Source organism: Vulpes lagopus, chromosome 6 (assembly GCF_018345385.1).
Source record: "Vulpes lagopus strain Blue_001 chromosome 6, ASM1834538v1, whole genome shotgun sequence".
Lineage (NCBI taxonomy): Eukaryota > Metazoa > Chordata > Mammalia > Carnivora > Canidae > Vulpes > Vulpes lagopus.
Window position 1 is genome coordinate 99518558 of NC_054829.1, and position 21415 is coordinate 99539972.

Consider the following 21415-nt stretch of genomic DNA (forward strand, 5'->3'; position numbering starts at 1 on the left):
CAGGGAGTCTGCTTCTCTCTCCTTCTGCCCCTCCCCCTGCTCCTTCTCTCTCTCTCTCTCTATCAAGTAATAAAATCTTTAAAAAAATGTTTTTAAATACAGTATTATCACAGAAAGCTGATAATTAGAAAAAAGTAATCTGATACTATCACAATAGAACAACTTATATCATCTTAAGATAATTTCCCTCCATGCTTTATTTTATGAACATTTATATCATTAAAATTTTACTATATATACAAATTTGTATTCTTCTTCTGTACTTATCATTATATAAGTACTTCCTATGTTGCCACGTGGTCTTTTCTTTCACATGGTCTTTTAATTATTGTGTTTATTTTAATGGCTACTTAATATTTATTGAGTAAATATTTCATAAAGTAAATTTTGTTGTTCAGCAATCAAGTTGTTCCCTTTCAAATTTTCAGTAAAAAATGCTCTTCCAGCCAGTCACTCAGTAATAGAAATAACTTTATGAAAAGCTCAGTTCACTTTCATATCTCATCTGAAGATTCATACACTAACCACAAAGGTGTTACTTGATGTTATGTAACCAATATTTGATCAAATAGAAAATCTTGTAACGAGAAACTGATCCAAAATAGTAATAGAAGTAATTAAAACTCTAGAAACTATAGTTTGTCTTAAAGCTTTTACATTAAGAGACCAAGAGTCTGGAATATGTACAGTTAGCAAACTGACGAATGCTTTTCAACAAAAATCCTGTTAAAATCATACTAAATTTCCTGAAAATAAACTAATAATAAATATAAATTTGGGGAGGAAAGAAAAAAACTTTCCATCCCACATAAAACAGTAATCTAAATGCATTACAGCAATTTTGTACACCCTACAAAAAATAACAGGTTGCACGTTTTGGGTTGACTAGTCTACCCTCAGGAGAAAAGATAATAAAATGCCTAAATCATTTTGTTTTGCAACTTGTCATGGCTAATATTAATTTGTCAAGACAATTGCTTCAAACTTTTTAGTGAGCTGGGTGGTGGGTGAGTAAAAGCAGAAGTATGTAAACTTAGTCTAATTGTAAACAGCTCACTTCCAGAACTTGCTGTCTAGAAAACCCCTGCTGCTCCTAACTTTTGTTCTTTTGTTCTCTCTGCACAACCACGCAAGATGGAGCTCCACGCCCTCAAAAAAAGTCATCTTACTTATATTTTAGTGGTGAGAATTTAAAAGATGAAGGGATAATTGAAATGAATACTGTTAAGATGATTCAGTATTTTTTTGAATTCAGCTAAACCTGCACATAGAGCAAAACAAGCTGATATGGTTTTCCGGGAACTTTCCTTGAGACGACTTCAACAAAAACAGAAAATCCAGCTTCATAGATTACTTGAAATAAAAAATGCATTCATACTTAGTCAAAGGAATGATACAAGAGAGGTGCTAGTTAAGTTTTAGCTATTAAATGATGAAGCTAAACCTCCATACTCTGGCAGGAATGGCCCGTAGAATTATTTTGCTAACTGCACCTCCCAGATTGGAGTAGCGTAGGGAGGCCTATAAAAAGCAAATGGTATAAGAAGCAAGATCTCAATTGTTATCTGTTTTTTGGCTGCTGAACCAGTGAGCCCTCTGGCTGACTTTTGCTTCTTCAATTCTCCTGGGATTTCATGCTCCGTCATCCCTGAAGAAAAAGATTTAGAGTGAGGAATCTGTTGACATCTTGTTAGTTCTGGAGAATAGAACTTCTGAAGAGAAAAGACAAGCCAAGAAAACCCCCATAGGAATCAGAATGATTGGCCATGGAGCAGTTTTATGTGTATGTGAATCTTTTTAGAAAGGAACCCTCTCTCTGTCCCTGTTCCAAGATTACCTGCTAGAATCCTTCTCAAAACCAAGAATGCCATTAAAGGTCATTCCAAGACAGCCCCAAGGCTCAAGTCCCCTGGAAATACTTAAAACCTGCTATGAAGTACTTGAAATGCTTCTTTTCCAGACTAACCAATCTGAACATTATCAATGAATCCTTATTACTGTAAAATTTGAGGGGCACCTGAGTGGCTCAGTCAGCATCCGGCTCTTGATTTCAGCTCAGGTCATAATCACAGCTCAGGTCATGATCTTAGGGTCATGGGATCAAACTCTATATTGAGATCTCCCTCTCCCACTGTCCCTCCCCCCACTTACACACATGGTGTGTGTGTGTCTGTTTGTCTCTCAAATAAATAAATATTTTTTAAAATGTGAATACCCTCCATTTCCTATATCCTTATCTGTCTGATCTAGTAACAGTCTAACTGATCTGTTTCTCCTTGAAGATGGGTTCCCAGTAGTGAGAAATTCTTTTTTTTTAATTTTTTTATTGGAGTTCAATTTTCCAACATATAGCATAACACACAGTGTTCATTCCGCCAAGTGCCCCCCTCACTGCCCATCACCCAGTCACCCCAATCCCCCACTGACCTCCCCTTCCACTACCCCTTGTTCATTTCCCAGAGTTAGGTGTCTCTCATGTTTTGTCACCCTCACTGATATTTTCACTCATTTTCTCTCCTTTCCCTTTATTCCCTTTCACTAATTTTTATATTCCCCAAATGAATGAGACCATATAATGTTTGTCCTTTTCCGACTGACTTATTTCACTCAGCATAATACCCTCCAGGTCCATCCACATCGAAGCAAATGGTGGGTATTTGTCGTTTCTAATGGCTGAGTAATATTCCATTGTATACATAGACCACATCTTCTTTATCCATTCATCTTTCGATGGACACCGAGGCTCCCTCCACAGTTTGGCTATTGTGGACATTGCTGCTAGAAACATCGGAGTGCAGGTGTCCCAGTCTTTCACTGCATCTGTATCTTTGGGGTAAATCCCCAGCAGTGCAATTGCTGGGTCGTAGGGTAGGTCTATTTTTAACTCTTTGAGGAACCTCCACACAGTTTTCCAGAGTGGCTGCACCAGTTCACATTCCCACCAACAGTGCAGGAGGGTTCTCCTTTCTCCGCATCCTCTCCAACATTTGTTGTTTCCTGCCTTGTTAATTTTCCCCATTCTCACTGGTGTGAGGTGGTATCTCGTTGTGGTTTTGATTCGTATTTCCCTGAGTAGTGAGCAATTCTTCAGGGATAGCAAACCAGTACACAGCTGGACAGGATTACCTATTCTCTCATTCTAGACTCTGTTGACATATTTAGATTTGATACTGCATGAGGCATATACTGCTGAGGAGTTACCCAATCCCTCTTGAGATAATAAAATAAATATGTTGTACTTATTAAAGAAGGTACAAACTCAGATGAGTTCTGCAACCAGGCAGTTAACAAGTGTGATGCCATCTGGTGACCATAAGGAGTGACAGGGATTGAGGTAGTCTGGAGAACACAGAGCATCCTTAAGGGTATGCAGCCTTTTTTATGTCTTTAAACACTACATGAGACAAATAAAGCACTGAATTCACCCATAGTCTGTGGCTTGCTGCTACTATACCTTGGACTGGTCTATGGTGTGGCATTAGCTGCAACACATGGGAAATTGGACCATTCAATGTTCTTATTGCGCTGAGCAAAATAAACTCTTTTGGAAAGAGAATAGTTTGCTACAAAATGAGCAGCAATTGCTTATTTTAAATATTTTAGGAGTAAAGTTGTCAATGTTCCTAAAAATCTCATGATACTTGGACGTTGGTTAGGATCTCTCTTCCCAAAGCTACAGAGATTATGTTTATTCCACAAATGTTTATCATTGATAATAATGTTAATCTTTATTTAACTTACTGCATGACAGGCACTATGCTAAGTATTTTGTGCACATGATAAAAAATAATCCTCACAAAAAGAACATGAAATTTTTCTACTGCCCACGACTAGTACAATGCAGAAATTTACTACTGTTCTTTCTCTGTTTGTCCCTTTTTCTTTCCTCAGTGATGACACACATTCTTCTTACCCATAACACTAGGTACTCGGCACAATACTCTTTAGAAAAAAACTCATTAAAAATTTTATACTGATTTATTCTGTAACTGCTTATAGACTGGCAGGAACAAGAAACTCAACTGATTTATTTTTACAGTGCTTTTGTTCCCCAGTTGTTATATATTGTTTTCTTGTTAAAACTTCTCTCCTCACATTGTAGACAGAGCTCGGATGGAGAGTCAAGCCTTTTCCACCATGGACTGCCTTGCTGCTGGACAGGAGGAACTCATCCTCTTGCAGGAGAAGGTCAAAAATGGGAAACTATCTGTGGATGAAGCCCTAGAGAAATTTAAACATTGGCAGATGGGAAAGACCGAGCTAGAGATGATTCAACAGGTAATACTGACCCCAATCCCTTCTGCAACATTCACTTACTTGCAGAGCCTCTCTGTAAATGTCTTTACAAGAAACACAGGTAACTGTTCTTTTGATTTTAACTGGCCACAAAAAAGATGTTTTTCAAACTACCAATTAAAGGATTCATGTTTATAAACAATCAATGAACTCAGTGCTGGGACCCAGTGCATCAGAGATAATTCCTAATCACCTTATAAGGCTGTTCTTTTCTTTTAAGATTGTATTTATTTATTCATGAGAGAGAGAGAGAGGCAGAGGGAGAAGCAGGCTCCTCAAGGGAAGCCTGATGCAGGACTCGATCCTAGGAGCTTGGGACCACGACCTGAAACAAAAGCAGATGCTCAACCACTGAGCCACCAAGGTGCTCCCTTATAAGGCTGTTCTTAGCTTAGTGAATGTTTTGTGAATCTCATTGCTGAAATTCAGATGAAGCATCTTTAACATGTGCTCAGTGTTCTGAAGAGTGTATTATGTTAACTAGGCTTAAAGGGAACAAGAAAATAATTTAAATCATATTAGGTAATAGTCCTCAATTAGATATGTTAAGTTTTCTCTTCTCTTCCCCTTAACCTTTGGGGGGAAAAAACTATATATATCAGTCAACATTTACTGAGAAATGCTGCCAAGAGTATTAACTTCAGGTGAGCTTGTATTCTATTTATATAACATACATCCCAAGAGGGTATTAGGTGGTTCGTCTATGAACATGAAAACAAAATATGCCATATCCACCCTATGACATTCCTCAGTGAGGGGTATCAAGACTGGATTCCATGTCATCCCACAAGCCCTCCTACTCCCAAAAACAGTTTTTTTATTCTCATCACAGAAAGCCCCAGCGCCATAGAAACCAGTTTACAGGAAACTGATTAAACACATTTAATTCACTAGTTTAGACCAAAGTACAAATAATCATTAATAGCTTAATATACTACCTTTCCCAGGAGATCATTTTTATTGAAAAACAATGCTTAGGAAAACATTTTTAAACAACAGAAAAATGAGTCCCAGTGATAGCATTTCAAACAAGTGTGGCTTATAGGCAGAAGGTAGTTTAGGCAAGGGGACTTGCCCAGCACCTCTGAGATCACTCCTTCTCAGAAGCCACTTGTCTTGAAGGGCAGTTCTGGTTGGCAGTGGCTGGTCCTGAGCCAGGTTTTGCAGTGCCAAGCTAGGCCAGTTGTTTTGCCAAACAAATGGGAAAGAGTGCTGATTTTACAGTTCTACAACTAACCGTCATTCCTGATCAGAATGACAGCCTTGCTTCTCAACCTACCAAAACCATCACTGTCAAAGGTCCCTCTTACCCTAAAAGGATAAAATGTGCCTAATTGTAGACCTACACAAACACTTTGCTAGCATTGCTAGCAAATTTTGTTGAAATAAGTCAATCATACTTCATTTTCCATGGACCATAATAAGGCTTACAATTTAGAGAATCCAACCGAAATACCTTCCTGGAAATTATTTTGCTAGTTGTTATTTTAAAGTTTTGGTTGTTTTTATTTTGTTTGTATACTTATATTTATTTTTATTTTTTTAAAGATTTTATTTATTTACTCATGATAGAGAGAGAGAGAGAGAGAGAGAGAGAGAGAGAGAGGCAGAGACACAGGCAGAGGGAGAAGCAGGCTCCATGCAGGGAGCCCGACATGGGACTCGATCCCGGGTCTCCAGGATCAGGCCCTGGGCTAAAGGCGGCACTAAACTGCTGAGCCACCAGGGCTGCCTCTGTATACTTATATTTAATATTGTTTTTGAAAGAATTTAGGGTGGCCTATTACTACTTTGAGAGTGGTCTGACTTGTCGTGTATATAGGGATAATGGGGTAATGAATACGTGTAGTGTTTATGCAAAACAAAATTTACCTGTAAATACAAGAACAAGCACTAAGACTGCTTTCCATTAGAGCCAGAGTTCAGTGACTCTGAATGAATACTCTTTTTTTTTTTTAATGAATACTCTTTGACGATCAGTCAGTCCTTTTCCTTTTTATGTTTCCAGCTTTAGTAAGATATAATTGGCTATAACATTGGGTAAATTTAAGGCATAGCACCGTGCTGATTTCACACACTTACATATTGCAAAATGATTACCACCATAGTGTTAGCTAACATCTCCATTATGTCACAAAAGGATCATTTCTGTTTGGGGTGACAGTATTTAATAGTGTAACATTTAATACTCTCTTAGCAACTTTCAAGTGTATCATACAGTATTGTTAACTATAGTTTCCATGCTGTGCATTGGGTACCAGAACTTATTTCTCTTAAAACTAGAAGTTTGTACCCATTGACCAACTTCTCTTTCCCTCCACTCCCCTGGTCCCTGGTAACCACCACTCTACTCTCTTAAGTTCAGGTTTTTTAGATTTCACATATAAATGATATCATACTGTATTTATCTTTCTCCTCTGACTTTTTTCACCTAGTATGCCTTCAAGGTCCATTCCTGTTTTTCAAATTGCAGGATTTCCTTCTTTCTTAATCCATTCATCCATTGACAGACACTTGTTTCCATATCTTGGCTGTTGTGAATAATCCTACAGTGAACATGAAGGTGCAGATATCTCTTCAATATTGTTTTAGTTGTGTTCAGATACGTATCCAGGAGTGGGATTACTAAATCATATGGTAGTTCTATTTTTAAATTTTTAAGAAGCCTACATACTGTTTTTCATTATGGCTGCACCAATTTACATTCCCACCAACAGTGCACCAGGATTCCCTTTTCTCCACATCCTGTCAACCATTTTAACAGGTATGAGGTAATAATACCAAAATGTGGTTTTGATTTGCATTTCCCTATTTATTAGTGATATTAAGCACCTTTTCATATACCTGTCGACCATTTGTATGTCTTTTTTTTTTTTGAAAAACCCTATTTATTTCCTCTGCCATTTTTTTCTCTAGCCATTTTTTAACTATATTATTTGCATTTTGCTATTGCGTTGTTTGAATTCTTTTTTTTTGTTTGTTTGAATTCTTAATATATTTTGGATATTAACCCCTTACCAGAGATATGATTTGCAAATATTTTCTCCCATTCTTTGGGTTCCCTTTTCATTATTTTTTTATTTATTTTGGTGTGCAGCAGCTTTTTAGGTTGATGTAATCCTACTTGTTTATTTTTGCTTTTGTTGATTGTGCTTTGGGGTGTCATATCCAGAAAACTATTACCAAGACCAGTGTCAAGGAGCTTATTCCCCTACATTTTTCCCCTATATTGTGATAACCCACAATAATAGAAAAGGGAATGTTCTCCACATTTCCCCAACATATGTACACACTCATTCATGTACACTTCAATATTACTCTTGTAGTTTGCACAAATATTCATTTATACCCCAAGGATAAATCTATCAGAGGTAACTGTGATATTACATTATTGACAGAGGTATTATCTGAAGAAAATAAGAGGAAAAATGGCACAAACATAGAGTTCATAATAGAAGAGTTTCTAGAGTAGTGAAGCCCATGTAGAACCCTTGGAGTTGAAGGTGAGGTGGTTGAGAAGATAGGAACGTTGACTTTCACCTTCCTCACTGCTGCTCATAACCACTGAGTGCCTATAGAAGAATGTTTACTCCACTCACAGAGAGGATGTCTATGGCAATGAAAATAACTCTCTTTTTAAGAAACATGGTTTCTAGGTTTCAGGTGAAACACTTAGGGAAAAGTGCTATTCTTAGATTCTCTTCTAAAAGAAGATTTTTGAATGTTAGCCTGTTTTACATTTTGGTTAAAATGATAATAGATGTTCAATGTAGAATATTTTAGAAAGCAAAGAAAGATCACAAATGAGCTAAGAAGGGGAGTCCAGTTATGCATCATTTGTTTCCAAGTTCCTAGTTCTTAGAAGGCATTCATAGGAAAAATTGTGCCCACAGAGGCTGAAAGTAGGCTTAGGCAGTAGCAAATCACCACAGTGTCACACTAATGCTCTTGGACACCAGATAGCCAAGATAGCCCCCTCAGGTGTTAGACTGGGAAAACAGCAACCACAAGAATTGGGGTTTGAGTCCCAATGCTGACTCCATCACTTACAACTGTGTGTTTTGGGAAAATTATGTAGCCTCTCTGAATCTCAGTTTCTATATATGTAAAATAATATGGTGATATAGATACTTTATGACTTTGCAAATATTAAGTAAGATAACATGGTTAAAATATCAGGGATGGTTGGGACAGTGTAAGTACCAAATTAGTGTTATACAGTCATGGTAGTCCTAGTGACAGTAGTTGAAGTTCTCATTTGATCCATGACAAATTTGTAAATATTCACTTGTATTTTCTGGTCATTTCCTTATTAAGGAAAAACTACGCCAACTACGAGATTGCATTATTGGGAAAAGGCCAGAAGAAGAAAATGTGTCTGGTAAGTAAGATTTGCCTGTTATTCCTTTATCACTCTAAAAGAAGAAAATGCAAGGGCTGTGGAGTCAAGCCTGAATTCAAATCTGCACTCCATCACTTCCCAGCTGTGTGCCTGGACAGCATCTAATCCCTGGTACTTGAATTCCTTGTCTGCAAAACAGGAGTAGTTATAGATATATCTGAAAGTGGTTGTGTACCTTGATATCTAAAACATTTTTCAACTTCTTTGATCCATAACAAACCTTCAATAAATGCTAATTTATTTCCTTTGATTTCTGTGAAATTTGCAAATAATTTAATTCCACCCCAGTAATTTTAATATGTATGAGCCGTTACACAGAGTACTGAATTATTAAGGAGTCATACTTTTTTAATAAGGTTGAATATTCTCAATACATCAGTTCTCACGATTGTCCACATGTGGATAATTTTAAATTATAAATCTCAGGTTGTTTTCCCATGCAGCAAGCATGTTTCTTGGCAATGCAGATTCCCCTTGCTAATAATTAACAATTGTTAATTGTTTTGGGAGGGGGGACAGTCGTTTTAATCTTAATACAAATCAAACATTTTTAAGTTGGTAAATCTTCTCCAAAGATAAACAGCACATTCCAAAACTGAAAATAAATTATGTTGTCACCTTTGGACCACTCTTTCCCTAAGTCCTTAACCCCTGCACAGATAATTAAAAACTGACAACCACTAGCAAACCTTGAAATCTCCATCTCTTCCATTTTTGGTAAGATTGCATAGGTTTTAGCTAGTGCTTCATTTTGAAATTTACCTTGAAAATTTTTATTTTCATATTATTAAATTGGTATCTGCTTTTCCATAGAAAATTCTTTAAGCTCTCTTAGAAATGTTTTCTAAAAACAGAAATATACTTTCTAAAATACTTAAGTTAATAAACACGGGGCTGATTTACAGATGACTGAGTCCTATAGATCTCCATTCTAATGTGGAAAAAGATTAAAATTTTAACAATGTATAAAATCACAAAATATATAAATACTTTAACTAAGGAATATTAGGAATAGGAAGTAACAGCTAATATTTGACTACTATACACTTTCTATTATCTTTTGAACTTCTTACAATAACCCTTTGAGGTAGACATTAGTCTCAATTTATAAATAAGGAAACTGAGATTGTAGACACACAGACTAGAAACTACAACTTATTTTTTTTTAGGTGGGCACTTGACGGGATGAGCACTGGGTGTTATTCTGTATGTTGACAAATTGAACACCAATAAAAAAAAATTTATTTACTCCAAAGTCAATGCTTTTAATCATTGCTGTCTTAATTAGGAATCAGCTAGTTCCCTTTCTAACCAAAAGCAGGACCAGACAAACCCTCCCACTGTACAGAACACTAACACTGGGCAAAAATATTAGGAAGTTGATTTCAGAGAGTAGGCAGTTAACAGCCTAAGACCATAATTCCAGTGACAAAACTTACAGGGTGGCTCTAATGATGACCCAGGAGACTGATTTTCTGACTAGAGTCTGTGCAAAGCAAGGCAATCCTTTGAAATGAGGAGGGAAAGATCAGATTCAGAGCAACCAAAGCTTCTAAGAATGTGTGTGGTGGGTCACCGAAGAGGAGATGGCTGTATAGAGAGGTAGCCTCAGATGGAGTGAGGGATTTCACAAATCTGTGGTCAAAAGGTGAGCTGAATATGTGCAGAGCAAGACCACTGAGGCATATAACAGCTTCTAGGACACTGAAAGCAAAACAGATAAACTAGAGTTTGAGCAGAGCCAGGGAAAAGCCATACTGGGGAAGTCGAGTTCTTACCCTGCCAGAGTGGAAAGATCTTCTTAACAATTTGTTAAAACATTGCATACTGCTGTGACACCCAAGAAATGTAATGATTAAAGACCATGACTTAGGGTGAGAACTCCTGTAGACCTGCCCTAACAAAGCCTAAAACCAAGCCCTTACAAGAGCCACATGGAAGGGAGAGTTTGCAGGCTCATTCCTACTGAGGGCTTCAGAAAAGCCTTGGGCTATCTATAAGTCAACATTGAAAAAAAAAGCATAAAACCAGGCCTATATAAGTTCATGCCAATAATCAAACTTCCTGCTGAAATAAGAACCTAAACTTATTAGTAGAGGAATATTACAGAATCTAGAATATACAATTGATTGTCTATAATGTCCAGTATTCAATTTTTTTTTAAAAAAAGGAAGGCATACAAAGATATAGGAATATGTAATTCATAGAAAAGAAAAGGAAAGCCATTAATAAAAACTGAATCTAAAATGGTCCCATTGTGGGTCTTAATAGACAAATACTTTAAAGAAACTTCTATAACCATAATTAAATTAATTTAAAAAATATGGTTTTAAGGAGAGAATAAATAGGAAATATATTGATGTTTACAGAACATGACATGGGAAAAACTTAGAGTACATATTTGCCTATGGTATACATAGAAGGTTTACCAAAACAGAACAGATGCTGGGCTATTTTAAAAGTTTCAAAAAATTTCAAAAGGTTGAAATTTTCAGAGTATGTTCTCTGAAAGATTTCAGCCTTTGAAAGCTTATATTCTCTTACCACAACAGAAAGAAATTATGTTTTTTTAAAGATTTTTCTTACTCACAAGAGACACAGAGAGAGAAGCAGAGACAGAGGCAGAGGGAGAAGCAGGCCCGTGCAAGGAGCCTGATGTGGGACTCGATCCATGATCCCAGAATCACACCCTGAGCCAAAGGCAGACGCTCAACCACTGAGCCACCCAGGCGTACCAGAAATTAGAATTTAATTGAAAAATTAGAAATTTCCCTCCAAATCATTAGGAATTAAGTACATTTCAAAATAACCCATGGATCAAATAAGAAATCACAAGAAAATATTTCAACCTGAATGATAATGAAAGTGCAACATATCAAAATGTGTGAAATGCAACTAAAATAGTACTTTGAGGTACATCTTTGGCTATAAATATTGTAGTAGAAAAAGGAAAAGCTTAAGATCAGTGATCCAGGTTTCCACTCCAGGAAACTGGAAAATGAAAATCAAACTCAAACCAAAAATGAGGTAAGAGGAAAAATTATAAAGAACAGATCAAAAGTCAATACAAAATGAAATCAAAAATCAATATCAAATTAAAGAGATAAAACAAAAAATCAGCTATTTGAAAACATAACTAAAATTGATAAAATGAACTGGAAAAAAGCAAAAACAAGAGTTACCATATCAGGAAAGTAAAGTTAGGTTATCATAACAGATCCTATAGCTACTATAAAGATACTAAGGAAAAATAATTAATTTTTTGCCAATACATTTAACTTAGACAAGAAGAACAAATTAATTAAAAAGCAAAACTTACAAAACTAAAATAATTACACTCCTTTGAATGAAATGTTTTACATATTCAACAAAGATGAGGCTGGGAAGGAGGCAGGAAGAGCAGAAGAAAATGAACCTAGAGGTGTTACCATACTGAAGGTAGACAAAAGAAAACTAACAAAATAATTTAGAAAACAGAATATTCCAAAGATAAAATGTTTTTAAAAATCAGTACACAAAAATGTATTCTGTACTCCAGTTAGTAGGTTTATTTCTCTATAGAGTTATAGCTCAGCAATTTCAAAAGTACCATTTGTACATTCAAGATGGAGTAAATAAATAAATGTACTATGGATAGTAATAGCCAGACTTCCTATTGTCAGAGAAAGGAGTAACTACTAAGGAAAGAAGGAAGGTTGGAATGAATCTTGTGGTTCTAGATTGGAAATGGAGGTAAAAGTAACAACTTATTACAAATAGATATAGAAATATAACTGTGTATAAAAATGTGTTTCTTTAGCCCTTCTGCTGAAAAGCCCTAGAAGCAAGGACAGCCCAGCACCAATGAGTACATCTCATACCTAGACCTTAGTTTATAAAAATAAGTGGCCAATTATCATGTGAAAATACGCTCAACATCATTAATCATCAGGAAAATGCAAATTAAACTAAATGAAATACCAATACGCAACAAATATAATGGCTAGAATATTTAGATATTGTCAAAATGAAGTGATAAGGATATGGTACACTGGATATGCATTGCATGAATTGCTAATGGAAGGGTAAAGTGGTGTGACGACTTTGTGTCATGAAACAGTTGTGATGAAACAGTTAAATGTGCACCTACCTTATGGCCTAGACAAACCATTCCTATGTATTTTGCCAAAAGAAAAGAAAAAAAGAAAAGAAAAGAAAAAAGAAAAGAAAATATTATGTCTACCCAAAGTCTTGTTCACAAAATTCATAGCAGTTTCATTTATAATGGCCAAACCAGAAACAACCCAAATGTCCAATAATAGAAGAGATAGTTATACCATAGTTAATTCACACAATGGAATATAGTCAACAATAGAAAGAAATACCTACTATGACACACAACGACATGAATGAATCTCACAGCTTTATGCTAAATGAAAGATATCAAACATGAAGGAGTACATGGTTTGAGATTCCATTTATCTGGAATTCTAGATAAAAACTAATCTATAGCGATAAAAATCAGATTGGGGTCACTAGGGGTAATGGCGGGGTGAATATTAATGGGTGGCACAAGGGAATTTTCTGTAGAAATGAAATGTTCTCTATCCTAACTGGGTGATGGCTACATGGCTGTATAGATTTGTCAAAAGTCGTAAACATACATACTTTAAAATGTCTGAATTGTACTAAACATACTGAATAATGTTAATTTGAAAAAAAGAATGGAATATCACAGGCTAAAAGAATATTAAAGCAGAATAGCAAGCTTTTATTAAGTGTCTAATGTTTCTAAAATCATAACACCTTGGGACAAAGATCAGGAGGAAAAAAGACAAAAGTAGTAAAAGACATGATTCCACACTTTGTGGCCATAGATTAGTATCTTTGTAACCAGACTATTAGATTTCATAGTCACCTCAAAGACAAGAAGTAGTCAAACAATAAAAAGAAGAAAATTTAAGATAAATATTGAGCAAAACTCAATAGAATGTGCTTTTTCTGTCTTCTAGATAAACTCACTATTGTGCACCATCCAAATGGTAAGTTTTTGCTATTTACCAAAGAATTTTGGACTACAACAAAGTATATGATAAACCAGTTTCAAAATTAAAGTAAACTTAATATGATTAGGCAGGTCAGTGCAAAAACTCATATAGATTTTCATATGTATATGCAAAACCACTTGACATCCAAAATAACTTTGAGGTGATTCGAGAACAGCAATGTAGAGGTGTGGTTACACAGTAAAAGAAGCATGTGCTTTGGACTCCAATGGGCCTAGCCCTTCACAACTTACCAGTTACTACCTTTGTCAAACCACTTAAGCTGTTTAGGCCTCAGTTTCCTTGTATGTAAAATGTAGACAAGACTTCTACATAGGGGATTGCTATAAAGACTGATAATGATGTGTCAATGGGAGTCGATGCTTGGTAAGTGGGAATTATTGATAAAGCAAATCAAAGTGGAAAAACACTTGAGATGGTGATTCACTTTAGTGTGGTGGGGAGGAATATACGCAGAAGGTTGGGAGGGTCAAGAGGAGCCAGAGGCCAGCTGGGGAGCCCTGACTAAATTTGGAGCAACTGTCTCCAACCTGAACCAAAGCAGTGACTGTGAGAATGGAGAAAAGCAATAGAACCTAGCCACATGGCTGGGATTGAAAATGGAAAGCCTGTAGTAAAGGCAGGAGGAGCAGTGGCCACACCCCTTTTTGTTTCTTCAATAACTTTTCCCTTTACCCATATCGTACTCAAAGCATGTCATGTTTTTTAAAAGTCCTGAATATATGAATCATTAAATACGCGAATGACTGAAGAAATAGTAACAGAGTTTATATTTCTAGGTAATGAAAGTGCCCGCAATGAAAATATGTTACATAACATACCCTTCCGCAATAAGGTAGGTTGTATTTATGTTAATTTTTATAAAAATGCAAAAAAAGAACTTCTTTGTCGAAAAAGAATGTAAGAGCCTTCTATCCTGACTATGCTTTGAAATATTTTAACAACTATGAACAAAATAGGTTACATAAGCGTTTGGGTGCAAATTACTGCATGAGCAGTAATGTAAGGAAATTAACTATTTAGGAAAAAAGCAAAGAACCCAAAGGGAAAAGTCACCTTGGCCAAAGTATGACTGAACTTAACATGTACAGATCAAATAAATCTTAGAGGAGTTTTGCATATATCTTTTTTAGCAACAGGAATATGATGAGTCTATTTGAATGACAGTGTACACAGTCCTTAAAGTCTAGCTGTAGGAAAATATGTAACCCCAAAATATCATTCACGTAAATATACATCACTTCACATGTAGAGCTAACTGAAAATGAATTATCAGCAAGAAGCTAAAAATAACACTAAGAGAGCAGCAATTGAAAACGAAGACTAACTTAATGAGATGAGCACTGGGGGTTATACTATATACTAGCAAATTGAATTTAAGTAAAATCTTAAAAAAAAAAAAAAAGAAGAAAGAAAGAAAAGAAAACCAAGACTAGTTCAAGGCAACACTGATAATGTCCTGACCATAAATTCTTCCTCAAAAACAGGCATGTTATTCCAACTATCTACATATGTGATGTAGGAAATTTTCAGTATTGCCTAGGATCATGTGGCCCCTGGATTTCTTGCTAAAACCTCATAATGATAAATCTCATAATAGTAAATTCTCATAATAAACCAATTTTAATAACCCTTTTAAGTTATCTTATGTTTTAGGTGAATCATAAGGAATCATAAAAGTCATTTACCCTTAAGAACTGATTGAAATATTTCTGGATCATCCTGTGACCCACCAGTAAGCTACAGACCTAGTGAGTCTACAGTGTATGGACCCTTTAGACTTACTGGACCATAGCAGAATCATGGGGTACCAGCTAGGCCTCTGAGTTTATGAAAATACCTTTGTCAAACAAAGATCCTTCTACAAGATCTGGAGGACTATGCAACCATAGCATACTTTTTGAGAACAACATTTGGGGTACGAGGAAAAGAGTAAATTCCCAACACTTAGGTTATTCTCCATCAAGATGGAAATAAAATTTGAACTCAACGACTTTGTGTAGGTGAGCTTTACAATAATTGTTTCCTTTTAAGATGGAGGAACATCTTGCCAATTCCCTCAATGAAGCTGTTGTCCTATAAAAGGCAACTATGACTTTATCATGTTTCTTTGTTCTGCCTTAAAATGGAGAAATGCTAGCTCTGTATCTTTTTTTTTTTTCCTTAGCTTCCTACTCGACTCCAAGTTGAAAAGGAATTCAGTTTCTGTTGCAGGAAAGATTATTAAAGAAGGTAAAATATCAGCTATATTTTTTATAAAGTTTAAAGCAGGCTTATTAGAGACTTGAAGGGATCATTTGTCTAGCACACAGAATACTTTAAATATTTCACTGTCTCCTCCTGAAATGATAAACATATGTATTTTTCAAGCTAAAGGTGATTGTTCCTTAGAAAGATTTATGTATAAAAGTGATGATTTTATGCTAGCTAATCAATTTCGATTGATGATCCATTATTCACTAATCTATTTCCTGTGATCTCACTTTCAGGTTATTATAATGAAACCCAAAAATCTGCAGACACTCTGCTTTCTGAGCGAAGCAAGCTTGCATTTGGATTGCCTACTATCTTCAGGGAAAATACCATGAAAGCAGAAGTAAACCTCTGGATTTCATAATTTGTTATTGCCACAATTTAACTTGCTTCAGATAGGTATATCAAGATTCAAATTGAATGCCATAGAGCAGTTGCATTCTTTGACAATTCTTGGATTTTTCAGTGCATTTTGCCACTGAAGCATCTGCTACCCATTTTGAAAATTGAAGAAAAACAAGAGCAGAGAAGTGAAATGCTCTGTAGCAAAGTTATTGCACCTGTTTGAAGCACTAACCCTAACATTTTACTCCTCTGTCCTTAGGATGACCATGGAAATACAAATTTGTTCAATACATATTTGCCTTTTAAGTGGCTGGCCCATTTTCTGAATTTCTGACATTCAAAGGTCTAACTATTATTGTCACATCATGTTTTCAGAAACCTTCCTTTAGTTAGTGCCCATTAGTGAGAGAATATTATTTTAACTTTCTATATTTCAAATTAACATACATTTCTACAACCTACATTCTTTATTAAAAGGCTTACAATTCCAGCAGCCTATGTCTTAGAAACTATGTACTAGCTTAGAATAGAACACAGTTTTATTGTTCTATGATTTCCATGCCTGATTCCTGCAAATAAAATGAATGTTTAAAACTATGTCTGACTTTCCAAAATAAATGTATAATAATTAACCACTAAATTCTTCTGCTCACCAATTTACAGAAGGAAGGCTCCTGAAAAAGTTTTTAATTCATTGAATTTCATTGCATAAGCCCCACACAGTAAATACACAAATGATTTTTTTCTAGCTTCTAAACAGTGATAGGAATATCTATTTATAATGATTCTGCAAAATATTGACCACAGTTTCTCATGACTAGTAACATTCTCAAATAAACTTAAGTTTTAAAAAATAATACAGATGTTTGATTCATCCCTAACAGATGATGCTTTGATTGTGACATTTGGAAATCTAGTCCATAGTTTCACACCTAAGCTTTCGAGAAACAGCATGCCCTTCCACACACTGAGCCCCCGTTTATGTGGACTGTTCCACCCAAAGAGTTCAGAAAAGAACTAGAAAAACTGACTGGTTTTATATAATTTTCCGTATCTCTAAATTCAAATATATGTATTGTCTCTAAAGTAAAAACCTCTATATTGGCCTGTGACTGATACTTACAGTTTCGTCATTGGCTTTATTCTTATTAAAATTGTGAAATCTAGTGACAGGTGAAATGTCAACTTTTCTAATTATAAAGCAATTGGATTATCTCTAAGCTGAGACTCAATTAAGAGTGGAAGAGAAAGATAAGGTTTGAATATTATTCAGGTCTTTAGCATAGATGGAAATCTAAAATCAGGGCCTCTAAATACTACCCTTCTGAACTGAGCTACCTTAGAATAAAACCATGGCAAAAAGCCCCTTTAATAGTCTCTTTCTTAAAACAAAACAAAAAAAAATAGTCTCTTTCTTGGGATACTCTGGCCCTCGAAATCTTACCACTTTGTCATCACAAAGAGACCTGGTAAAAAGGAAGCCTAAAATTAACTGAGGTCTTCCTCATCCTTCCTCTACCATGACTCCTCCCACCCCTGATTGATTTGGAAGATAGAGAAGGTTGGAATTGGGGGAAGTGGTGAAATCCATATCATTACCTATTGCACTGGACGATGCAAAGAAAAGTAGAGAGAATACAAGGGTGGAGGAAGACTAATCCAAATTTAGGAGTGACCTCATGTACATATGGCTTAAACTTAAACGGATCATTAAATACTCAAAAGAATGGATGACTCCAATATATTTTCATAAATCTAACATTCAATTATTCTGCCAATAGACACTCCAAGTTTTAGAAAATAAGACTGCTCTCAGTATTGTTCTAATGAGAATGACCTTGTAACTTGAGTCATCATTATGTCCTATTTGTACACTAGGTATTTGCCCATCTGAGTTCCTTCTGGTTTCCTATAATGCTAAGGGGTCTGATTTTAATAACTTGGGCAACTGAAAATGCCCCGTGGAGACAGTGTTTTTTTTCATCTCTGGACTCCACCCCTAATATGCAGAATACTGTCCATTAACTTTGAGCTGCACAGCAGAAGCTTTGCATTCATGATAAAGATGAGAGAGGACGGGGCAAAGAACAAAAAAATAGATACAAGATGTCGCCTTTCCTTGGAGATTTGGGGCATTTATCAGAGAGTCCTAACCACTGCCAGAAGGGAAAGACATACATGGGGGAATCTTTTGAGGATTTTGCGCTGATTCTGGAAACCTGAGCAGCCAGTAGCTAATATACTCTATCTTTCCCATCATCCCCTTCTTAAGTCAGGTTTGTTTCCAAGCCATTACTCCTAACTTTGGCCAAGAGCTGGCCCCTTCCTTAACTTCTTAAATTTACCAGAACTCGGACTTCTAAAGAAATTTGAACTGGCCTTGAATATTATCAGAGTTTTATGTATAATACTGATTCCCTTGTTTTCTACCTTGTCAATTTTCTAGGCTAACATAAAGAAAGCATGTATTCCAGTGGTTCCTAACTGGGCAATTTTGCTTCCCTTGCCCCAGATGTTTGGCAATCTGGCAACATTTTTTATTGTCATGACTATGGAGAAGGTGCTTCTGGCATTTAGTGTGTAGAGACAAATGATGCTAATAAATGTCCCACAATACACAAAGCAAAGAATTATCCAGTCCAAAATGTCAATAGCACCAAGGTTGAAAAACCCTGATCTAGATTAGACAGTAAAATGGGATTAACACTTTAAAGAACATCATTGAAACAAAAACAGCTTTATATAAAATTTTCTGAAAGTAGAAAACCTTATGATAGCACAATGAATGTCTTTGTTTTGAAGTGCATATGGCTTAAGCTTAAACGGATCATTAAATACTCAAAAGAATGGATGACTCCAATATATTTTCATAAATCTAACATTCAATTTCTCTGCCAATAGACACTCCAATTTTTAGAAAATAAGACTGCTCTCAGTATTGTTCCAATGAGAATGACCTTGTAACTTGAGTCATCATTATGTCCTATTTGTACACTAGGTATATGCCCATCTGAGTTCCTTCTGGTTTCCTATAATGCTAAGGGGTCTGATTTTAATAACTTGGGCTTACCTGAATTTTACTGCATAGTGCTTTTCTAAATGGGTAAATTTTTGAGAGAGAGAGATCTGCATCATGACCTGATCTACTAGGTCCCAGCTGATTGCTCAGGGCTCCTAGGCAGCCCTACTAGCAGCCCTTTCTGTAGCTGTACTTGCCAGCCATCTTGTTGGCCTGCCTTAATTTGTGGGGCTGATCATTAAAGGCAGGGATTACCATATAAAAGACAACAGAAGATAAGATTCTTAATACAATGGACCTCAAATTTATAAATTACAGCATGATTTCCTCAATATTTTCATCGTCAAAATGTAGACAATAAAAATTCTTAAGTAATTTTATGGTTATTAAATGACATCAGATATTTACATGAGCAATGCAGTACTTCATTCAAGAGCATGAGCTTTGAGGTAAGACTGACCTAGTTTGAATATTGGCTCAGCTATGTCCTAGCTGTGCAAAACCAAGTCAGTTTTCAATCTTCTTAAGCCTTATTTAATCATTGGTAAATGGAGGTAATAAGACCAATGTTAGCATAGACGAGAATTAAATGTAAGGAGATCATTCATCATTCAAAGAGGACACTTTTGATGGTAAAATAGAGTAGTATTAACAATTACAATAGAAAAGCAAGTATAAACTAGGACTAATCCAGGCATAAACTGGCAATATGTGGTCAGTCTACTTAGATGTAAGTGCTTAGAACATTTTGGCTAGGAGTAAATGTCAAGGAAGACAGTTTGCAAGAAAATAATCCTCTTTGAAATGTGAATACCGTTGTGATACACTAAGCTGGCTCTTTATTTGACTGGCTCTTAGAGCATCTGGCTCAAATCTATATCATTAATTTAAAAAACAATGATTACAAGGTGTTGAATGACCACCTGGGTCACCCAGAAAGATAAAAAACCTCAGGTGGAAAAATCCATCAACAGTAAAGTACTACAGCAGTGTTTCCCAGATTGTGTTACAAAGAACTCATGGTTATTGCATTAAAAAGGAGCTCTGTAAAAAAAGGGGGCGGGGGAGGTTTCGGTGATCAAGTGACATTAGAAAGTTCTATGTATTTTAGTCCTCTTTAGAATAGCATAATAGGCATACAAGTACAGAAGACTAATCCTGCAATAAAGAAATCTATATAGTTTGAAAACTACTGACTTACATTTTGTGTAAATATAAACTGGCCTCATTTCCCAATTAATGGGAAAAGGAAAACTGGCTGAAGGATGACTGTAGTGATATGTCTAGATGAAGCCTGAAACCTGGGTTCAATGGAAAACTGTGTCAAGATCATTTAAGAATGTTTGCCACAGGAGATGGTGCCAGGGGTGACAGGAGTGGTGGCATGCACAATACTTATTCAGGATTTGCACCTGCTTATAGCATAAAGTGAAATATTACATTCTGACTTTTGCAAATAACCAAAGTTAGTTTCAGTCAGAATGAAGATCACTTGTCTTCAATAAATGAATTAGTAATACATGTCTCTAAGTAAAACACTGTAATACTGTATAACTCTTTCTACATCTACAAATCAACATCAAGCTTAGTTCCATACAGAATTAACCATTTGGAAGGTGCTATGTATGATATACATTCCACCAATGAGATGATCTCTTGGAAGATCTAGAAGATGGAGTTGAGACAGGGAGCACCCGCTGTTGCTGTGGAGACTGGCCAGTAGGGTAGAGCCATGTTGGTCTCTGTAGCCAGTGGGATCCTCATCTGAGGCTCTGGTCACCAGCTGCAGGAGCTTGAGGCAGTTAAAGTGGTATCAGTGATGGTAATGGGCACAAGCTGCTTCCTGACCACTGGATTTTAGCTACAGTCATGTTAACCTGAACCAACTTGTCTTAGCTCTCTGAAGGATCTTGTAAGCTCTTAATTCCCTTTATTAGATTCTTTTTTGGCTGAAATATCTAGAGTAGTTTCTGTTTCTTCTGGATCTCTGTCTGGTACATTGAATAAAATCAGGAGTCTAATTTAACTCAGTTTTTCCCTAATAAGAATTTTATC

General features: G+C 35.9%; 1 protein-coding gene across 2 annotated transcripts in view; it reads left to right on the forward strand.

The window, feature by feature from the left end:
* The window catches only part of BANK1 (B cell scaffold protein with ankyrin repeats 1), a 294852-nt gene extending 277871 nt beyond the window's left edge, over positions 1 to 16981 (forward strand). For both annotated transcript variants that reach the window (XM_041760292.1, XM_041760293.1), the window contains exons 12-17: positions 4103 to 4278; positions 8614 to 8677; positions 13690 to 13719; positions 14523 to 14578; positions 15911 to 15975; positions 16233 to 16981. In XM_041760292.1, the coding sequence (XP_041616226.1) occupies positions 4103 to 4278; positions 8614 to 8677; positions 13690 to 13719; positions 14523 to 14578; positions 15911 to 15970 (386 nt within the window). In that variant the 3' untranslated portion in view covers positions 15971 to 15975; positions 16233 to 16981. The remainder of the gene's footprint in view (positions 1 to 4102; positions 4279 to 8613; positions 8678 to 13689; positions 13720 to 14522; positions 14579 to 15910; positions 15976 to 16232) is intronic.
* The last annotated feature ends 4434 nt before the right edge of the window (positions 16982 to 21415 follow it).